The 9,396-nt window shown below is 37.9% G+C and overlaps 1 protein-coding gene across 1 annotated transcript; it reads right to left on the bottom strand.

Moving 5' to 3' along the window:
• Positions 1-4,581: 4,581 nt before the first annotated feature.
• On the bottom strand, positions 4,582-8,781 carry LOC144654843 (uncharacterized). Its single transcript, XM_078515063.1, has 3 exons — positions 8,668-8,781; positions 8,545-8,588; positions 4,582-5,412 (listed from the first exon to the last, which is right to left on the bottom strand). The coding sequence occupies exon 3, from the start codon at positions 5,409-5,411 to the stop codon at positions 4,719-4,721; it is 693 nt and encodes a 230-aa protein (XP_078371189.1). The 5' UTR covers position 5,412; positions 8,545-8,588; positions 8,668-8,781; the 3' UTR covers positions 4,582-4,718.
• Between the last annotated feature and the right edge of the window lie 615 nt (positions 8,782-9,396).

The following is a 9,396-nucleotide window of genomic DNA, read 5'->3' as shown; positions in this document are numbered from 1 at the left end:
GGAATGCTATTTTCTTTTTCGCTTAATCTTAAAGGTATCACACATTCGTCTTCTGAGTCCCACCCAAGCACATTTATTGCAAGGTTTTTATTTTGCGCCTCAAGCCTGTCAATCTGCTTTAGTGGAGTTGGAAAATTGATTCCATTGTAGTTAATGCCGTCGTCAACTGGGTATCTGCTTGTTCTTTGTGGATTTTTCCCATCTCTTGGAGGAAATAATGCAGCTCTCAAAGCCCATTTTAGGCATTGGTTATCTCTGTTTTGCACGTTAATAATTGCTTTCTTGTTTGCCAACTTTGGGGGCAAAGGCAAATAAGTTCCTCCTCTCAATGGCTGATAACGCGCAACGTTGATGTACGCATTTGTTATTCTTTCAATGGCCCACCCAGAGCCGTTCTCTGACCAACCCTCAATTTCTCCCTTTGCTTTGTCAATAAATTTGTCAAACTCTTTTTTTATTTGGTCTTTGTCGTTTTTTAAAAAAAGGTGTGGTTCACTTTCTCTGAAATAGTGTTCCATGTGTTGCGTCTCACCGTCTATTTTTTTTGAAAATTTGACTTCAAGTCCAAAGCTTGCTTTTAAATTTTGTAAGTCATCAATTTCGCTTACCAAAAGCTCATAAAACTTTTTTTTGTTTTTTCTTGCAAAAGTGTAAAGATCTTTGTTGTTTTCGTTAGCTTCCGGTATGTTCATTTTCCATACACGGAGCCATTCGTTAAAATCGGTGTGGGCCAATAAAAAAGTTAAATTTCTTTGGGGGTTTTCTTGAAATTCACGGAGGTTTTCCTCCATCATAGCTTGCAAAACTTCTGACGAATATCTTGCGGCAGCCATTTTTCGGTGTATATACCTTAAAAATATTTGTTCAATTGATATTTATTCCTAGCACAGGGTTGGCCTTGCGAGTCCCGCACACAAAAGGGCTGGCCTTGCGGGCCCCACACACATGAGAGTTGGCATTGCGACCCCCACACACATGAGAGTTACCGGTTGTGGACACAACTTGCAAAAAATAGCGAGGCGAGACTGGCGAGCCAGCGAGCCAGGCGAGCCCGAGCGGTTTTTTTGCAAGTTGTGCCACAACCGGTAACTCTCATGTGTGTGTCATGAGATAACTAAACGCGTGCACTGAATCAGGTTTTTACACTCGAATGTTAGTGAGTCAATATTAGGACTGCCCCCCAAAAGGGATGGGTACATCAGATGTCATCTTGACATGAATGATGCTTTGCGGAGAGACAAAACTGATTTGAAAAACAGGAAAACCACTATGGGATCGATATAAAGACGAATAGAAACTGCTATAATAAGCAGGTGACTCGTATGAAGAGATAGCTATGGTGAGTTGCGGGCATATCATTTAACATATCCTTCAGTTCTCCAGCCTCGAAACGATTCTCACATGCGATCCCCGGTTTGCCTTAACACCAGGGCTCGAGAAGGGTCGCCTTTACTTTTGAGGAGAGGGCGGGAGTGGAGATTAAAGGGACTATGTCACGGATTTTAACAGATTTTGAACAGCCCATATTTATATTTGTGTCGTAGGACACCTAAAAATTATGGTCCGTTTTTATTAACAATTGCTATTTTAGTTTGCCAACGTTTCACAAGTTGTTTCCGCGCGCCTTCCCTTCAAAAAAAAAAAAATCGATCTTTATAGCCAAAGTTTGATTTCTATCCCCAAATAAAGGTTATATCTTCCGTAAAATGTGCAAAGACAATGTTTTTCATGGATAAAGTTGCCTACCACTGCCTTTTACAGTTTAGACTAAAAAACTTCGAAATCCCTATGACATAGCCCCTTTAAGAGTACGGAGCTCATTACAGAGACGGCATTTTCTCAGTTGCCTTCCTTACCATCGTAAAAAAGGACTCTATATCGACAGATTAAAGTTCTAGATGAGCCAGTGGGAGGGCTTTTAGAGGGGTACTTTTAAAGAAAGATATGCATGGATAGCTTAATGGAGCCCTGGCCATTCCTCTAAGTGGCAATTACTTATTCCTGAGGATATGGAGTTTCCAGAAGGATTCAAGTAATCTATATTGAACTTTGCAATAACTCTTTGAATATACTTCAAACTTGGTAAACAAGTCACGAATAGACATTTCAACAGTTTGTGTGTTCTTCAGGCCAATTAATTGATTCTTCACTGACTTACCACGAAAGATTAGCGGAATCGACATCATCAACAACAACAACAACAACTTTATTTGCACCCTTTTCATTCAATTAAAATTAGCAATACAATAAATAAAATAAATAAAGTAAAGTGCATGGCTGCCCAGAATAACCACGATTGGCTAACATACTTAGTTTTTATTACAATAATTTATAAAAAGGTCAGGTATATTTAATATTTACATAGCAAACTATACAACACACAAACACACAAAAACAAAACTAAGTAGGTTTAAAGAAAAGTTAATGGAAAAAAAGATGGAAAATGACGTATTATAGTTATAAATATGAAAGGTTCAGCCAAACCGATAAGTCGGAGTTTTAAACAGAGAACGTTAAGTTGCACCCCAAAGTAGCAATGGTTCTGCTTTTCAACTTATTCTTCATTTGCCTCCGCGTGACTTACTGCCGCCGGTTTCCGCTTGCAAAGAAATATCACCGGATTTAAAACAACAAGAATTGGATGAAAGTTTGATCTTACTGGAGAAGTGGATGGAATTCAGTCTGAAAATAGAAATACAGTCCACTCAGCTCAAGCACGAGTGTACGTGTCACACTAAAAAACACCTTGTATTGCATTGATACAAGAGTGATATCGATTCCAAGCATAAAAAAGACAAATTAAACAACCAGAATATAATGGAAAGATTACTTAGCCTCGGCGTAAAATAAGAGTAGTAGTAAGGGCTCAAGTCATTCAGAAGCAAAAACAGCAACGCCGTTACTAGCAAGAGGCTAACCTGCTCCAGGCGTTCGGTTAGTTAGAAAGCAATCTCAACAATGAACTTAGTAAAGTTCATTCCTGGTTATGTGCAAACAAGCTCTCCTTAAATATTGAGAAGTCAAATTTTGTTTTGTTCCACCCAATCCAAAAAAAACTACCTAAGTCAGTTTCCTTATCAATCAATAATAAATCATTGACTCAAGAAATTTCCATTAGATACCTAGGAATTTATATTGACTCAAATCTTTACTGGAAAAGCCAAATTAATTTCATTGCAAAAAAGATTAAACGAAGTATAGGAATTCTTTCTAAACTTCGCTATTATCTTAACAGTAAAACCTTGCTGGACCTTTATTATGCTCTTGTTTATCCATTTTTAACATATTGTTTAATAGCTTGGGGTAATACTTATCAAACTTCTTTGCAACCTCTTTTTGTATTACAAAAAAAGCCATTAGAATTATAACTTTCTCTAGCTTTTCTGAACATACAAGTCCACTTTTCAAAGATTTAAATGTTATCAAATTATTTGATGCAGTAACTTTTCACATTGCTGTTTTTATGTACAAATTTAAAAACCAACTTCTCCCTTCTAATTTTGATGTTTTTTTCACTTCGGCAAAAGAAACTCATGGTTACAATACAAGATTTTCCTCTAGAATGACTTATGCTTTACCCAAAACCAGAACAAATTATGGAATCTTTAATATTAGATATCAGGGCGCTAAAATCTGGAATGCTATCAGTGATGACATTAAGCTTCTGTCACTAAAACAATTTAAAAAAAAATATAAATTAAGCATTATCACAAGCTATTAACTGAACCTTTTATATTTATAACTATAATACGTCATCTTCCATCTTTTTTTCCATTAATTTTTCTTTAAGCCTACTTAGTTTTGTTTTTGTGTGTTTGTGTGTTGTATAGTTTGCTATGTAAATATTAAATATACTGACCTTTTTATCAATTATTGTAATAAAAACTAAGTATGGCTGCCCAATCTTGTTAGCCAATCGTGGTTATTCTGGGCAGCCATGCACTTTACTCTATTTATTTTATTTATTGTATTGCTAATTTTAATTGAATGAAAAGGGTGCAAATAAAGTTGTTGTTGTTGTTGTTGTTGTTGTAGTTGGGAAGCGGCGCGAAGAACGTCGAGCAAAAAAAATTACGAGGGCCCTCTCCTATTTTTTTTTCGCTCCTTCAACTAACCGAACGCCTGGAACAGGCTCTGAGCAAGAGGGAAGACGAGGCACTCGCTTCGTCAAGAGTTTTGCACAAAACAAAACAAAAAAAATGTTTTGTTGTTAAAATAATCCCCGGTTTGACAAGTTTGAGTTTTCCCAAGAAATACGTCATCAAAAATGTCTCTAAAAGAGTTTAGAGCTTCTGGATTACAAAATTTTCTGGAGGGCATGCCCCCAAAACCCCCTAGCAAGATCTTGCCTCGTATATGGCAAAGGTCTGGCTACTGACCTGAACAGGAACAAAACTGGAACAATAGAAGTTCAGGGTTAGCGTTTGCAAAACTTCATTTCGCCGCAATTGAAAGCGCGCACGAGCAGAGCATCCATAACTGTTCCATAACTTAGCAAAATTGGTAAAACCATCAAGCCAAGAATTTTTGGAGATCGCTTACTTACGTATGCCCGTATGTTTTCAAGAAACAAAAGACGCGTTTCTGTCACACTTTTATGTCATTTTATTTGTAATGCTTGAAAGCAGATACAAATAATCCCCACAAACATTATCTTTTCTACTAGTATTCTTCACATCACAGTGGCTTGATGGGGAATGAAATGCTTCTTCACGGCCTCAAGGTGCACAGAGAACTCGAACAAACGCACGCTTGGAAGCATCGCTGTACGTGTCGCTGGCAAAGCGAATGCCTCTTCCCGGCTCCAGCTCGTTGACTGCACGAATTATCAGGCCGTAGTTAGGCACGCCGCTGCGCCAGGCTTTGGCTGCCGGTGTGATGTCGAACTCCACGAAACCTTGCGGGCGTGCGGGATAAATTGTAACCGGATTCCAATCCTGAGGGACTGCTTCAGCGTCGGTGCCATCCAGACCCAGCCATGGCGTGGACCAAGTAGCACTGGAATAGCGCTTAGTGCTGGTGGCTTGAGACTCCACCCAGGATTTTTTCACCAAGTGCGTCTGCATGTAGCGAGGGATGAACGGAGTCATAGTGATGGGATGCCAGCTAGGCTTGTGCGCGTAGACATAGTACAAGTACATCTTGGCAGATTGTATCTTGATTAATGGGCAGGCACTGGGAAGATTCTCAAACTGCACCAGGGAACGCTTGTTGGGATACTGCGGGTGCTTGGATACCAAGAGGTACTGCAACCAATTCATGTTCGAGTATGAACGTTCCAGCGCCACATCTTTTACCACCTTCAACGTGTACAGTATTCCCTTGCCAGTGTCGTAAGTGGTTACACCTTGCGTGACAGGAGAGAGTGACGCCATCAACAGAAAGGCTCCCACGCCAATCATATGCATCATGCTGTTAAAACAAAAGGATGATACAACTTAAAAACTGGGAATGAGATTGAAGGCGTGGCGGAGACAACTGCGGGCGACTTGCTTCCATGTTTTTTGCCCCAAATTTTGTTACAAAATGCTCTATTGTCATGAAATTAAGACTGTCCACAAGTTGCTCAAAATTTTCCCAGAAGTTGCTTGAACTTTTTTCAAAAAGTTGCTGCAAAAAAAATCCCAAAAAGTTGCTTTTTATTAACAAAAAAATTGCTCGAAAGTTGCTCCAAAAAATCCAAAGCGTTATTAAAAACATTCTCCAAATATATGTTAATCTCCTTTTAAAGTTAAGATTTTTGCAATGTCACTGCAACAGAGGTATCTCAATATCATTTTAAGGCCAAAATATTTTGAATGCATGTTGCTGACGAGTTTGTAAAGTTAAAACGACAAAGCACCGAGTGTTCTGCTCATCAACTTATTCCTCATAAGCATCCCCTGAGCTGTGTTTAGTTCTGTTTCTGTCGCCGGTTTCAGCAGCTTATTTTAGCTATCAAAAGGATAGTTCACTGGATTCAAATCAACAAGAATTGGATTAGAGTCTTACTGCTTTGCAAGTTCAAGTGACAACAACAAGAAAAAACTAGAAATAGTTGACACTACGGCTGTCCCCGCTTTTAACCCTTAAACTACCAACAACGCATATTTGCATGGAAAATACCCGAGCAGTGATTAAAAAATCTGCAGCCTTCGCATATCTGGGCACATGATAGTAATCATCCCTTGTTCTGGCAAAGTGATTATTTTCATAGTTTTTAAAGCCAACTAACTGACTACAGCTCTATATGGCTGTTTTTTTCTGCAGCAAATCCGAAAATGCACGTTTTTACTCCATAGAACAACAACACAAAACATACATCTTTGCCTCCAATTTTTTTTTAATCAAAAGGTAATTCCGAATCCAAAAGTGTACATTTGCAGCAAACTTCAAGCCTATTTCTTTCTGTTCACCAAGAAAAATTCTCATCAATCTTTCAGCAGACTGAGCAATAACCATTCGATAAGAGCAATGCTTGCAAACCTGCAATTTCCTTATTGGTGACCGAAAGGAATGCCTGAGTAAAACTGCCTTGTAGGCGAAATGCAAGTTCACCTACCTCTATTTCATAGGTTTTTTTATAAGTGTCGAGCCACCCAATCCTACCGGCAAAATACTGCACCGACTGCATTCTTTGGAAGTCAAAAATTACCCAAATTGCCTTGGCAGGTCTCGGAATCCATCCACAGAACAGCCAGAGAGACAATTTCATTCATGAACCGCCATGTCCCGATACAAATGTTTTTGGCGTTCCAATCATCGTCAAATCATCTCTCATGAGAGATGATTTGAAGAAGACTTTGGAGCGTTCTTAGCCTCGAAGTTTGCCCGAGATTAATATTTTGATGATCAAATTGTATCGAGGTCTCTGTTCCGACGATTTTTCTGAAACTTAAAGAGTCGTTATAAGATGTTATAGTGAGAGAATTGCAGTAGTTTAAACGAAATCTTAGCGCTCAGTTTTCCGTAAATAGCAGTTTTATTCAAATAGGTGTGTTCAACAAAAGTAACATCGCGCAAAACTCGCAATCATTACATCAACATATTGACCTGCGTATTAATCTTCGATAAATTTCGAGTAAAATGCGAAAGTTTCTGGGAAATCGAGTCAGAAATGGTGAAGTAATTAGAAATTTTTGACAGGCATATAGCACGTCAATTATTTCGATCGAGTCACCTTAAGCTTCTTATATGCCTTCATGAAATTCAAAAGATTGCCTAAGCCCAGAAAACGGCTGAAAAAATCCCAGAAGCGTGGTATTTTAAGGGTCAATCTTTTCTGCACATTAGTTTGGTTGATGTCTTGGCTCTTCTTTCTACTAATTGGCAAATCGCAGTACTAGACTGAGTCTTGCTTATCGTAATTTGTGTGAATATCGACTGTATATTTATACTGTAAGTACTTCTTCTATTTTCTATTTTCGCGCGGACTACAATGATGCCTCCTCAGTGGGGGCAAAGACTGAAAAAAGTATTCCTAAATAGTCGAGACAGCAGCAAAATTTTTTCAAAAATAATCACTGTAATCTTTCATAACCGTCACACTGACGATGACGGATGTACCGTCGAAACATGTTTGTGAAAATCAAAAAGGTCGTATTATTTTTGAAAATATTCCTAAATAAAATTACAAAACGATACTAAGCATGCACTCGAGTACAAGTGCACGTGTCACACTAAGTCCGCCTTCTATTTTATTGTACTGAAAAAATGTACTCTTAGAAGATATAAATTAAACAACCAGAATACAAATGGAAGACTAGTGAACCTCGGCGTGAAATCAGAGTAGTTGAGGCATAATTCATTCAGAAGCAAACAATAAAAGTTTGGCTAGCGCTCGCTAAACATTTTTCGCCCCAAATGCGGAGAATTCAGCTAAACCAAAACCTTCTTTTTAATTCTTCAACACTACGGCTTCGAGAGTGATAAATGATCGTCGCAGTGAATTTCCAATTTAAGCAATTGGAATAAAGAAGCCTGAAAAAAATTCAGGGCTTCAACGGGATTCGAACCCGTGACCTCCGCGATACCGGTGCGATGCTCTACCAACTGAGCTATTGAAGCCACACATTGGGAGCGAGGTCAATTGTGAGTTCATATTTTTCCCGTGAGAGGAGTGAAATGATGTAATGTATATGAAATGATTCATATATGAACTGCGGATGTATATGAGAGTGATAAATGATCGTCGCAGTGAATTTCCAATTTAAGCAATTGGATAATAATACGGCTACGGCTACGGCTACGGCTTCGGATAATAATAACCAAATAAAATTAACAAAGAGCAATTTTCTTTTAGAGTTCTTGGAAAAGAAAAAGGTAGACATGATTGACTTTTTTCTTTCTTCAATATCGAGAACCTTTACCTAAGTACATCACTGAGTAGCCAAGAGGTTTTTCTTATTGCTGTAGATAAGGGAGTTATAAGTCCGTGAAAAGACCTTCAGTTTTGGTTTTTCGGGTCTCTGTCCACGTCAGCTATCACGATTTTTTCAGCAAAATTAAAGATGAACACATTATCATAAGCTTTGTTTAGACAATATCGAAAATTTGCTCACTCACCCGTGAGTAGCTCGACGCTTGGGTTGATAGAGCAAAACAGAAAGCTACAACAAAGAAAAAGAGATAAAATCCAATAAGTTAAATGAACTACAAGCTTACAAATTCAGATTAGACAATACTTACTTCTCGCTGTTCCAAACTGAATGCGCTTCTCGCTGAACAGCGATCAATGTTATTCGCTAAAACGGTTTGTTTGATTTTGGATTTGTCCAATAAAATAAAGCCACTTTGTCTTCTTTTAGTTTGTTAATCACTTTTGTCAATGTCGGGGGTATAATTACGTTTGAGTGCGAACTCGCCTGAATAAACAAATGCGGCTTAAGATCCAACACGAGCCGTGACTAGAATTTCTTATTCTTTGTTAAAAAGATATCATCTAACTTGGTTTTTGTGTACGATTTGTTAACAAATTATTAAATTTCTTATTATTTCTTAAAATACGCAACATGAATATATACAGGAAATTAATTTATATAATTAAAATGAAGGTAACTCTAAGTTAGAGAAACATAACTATTATCATCGGACGTGATCAATAAACTGAACTGCCTTCTTTTTGACAACCTTGAGAACATGGGGCCTGTGTTTATAAACCTTAATTTACTTTTGTAATTGCTTTTAACTTTAAACGGGCTGTATTTATAAACATGATACCACACCGTCTATATTTTCCAAACGGAAAGAAGACTTTGCCACGCTCTTTCACTTTGGAAACTCATTTCTCGGGGAAAATACAGATTATTTTTTCTCAGATATGACTTGTTTCAGCTCTTTTTAACGAGACAATTGCCAGAGTAACATACATACGAGATGTGCTGTGTTTGTTTTTTTGTCAAGACATGTCAACGTAAA

This window comes from Oculina patagonica, chromosome 5, assembly GCF_052425735.1.
Source record: "Oculina patagonica isolate OP01 chromosome 5, crgOcupat, whole genome shotgun sequence".
Lineage (NCBI taxonomy): Eukaryota > Metazoa > Cnidaria > Anthozoa > Scleractinia > Oculinidae > Oculina > Oculina patagonica.
The sequence above is the reverse complement of the archived record's forward strand: the minus strand, read 5'-3'. Positions and strand labels throughout refer to the sequence as shown.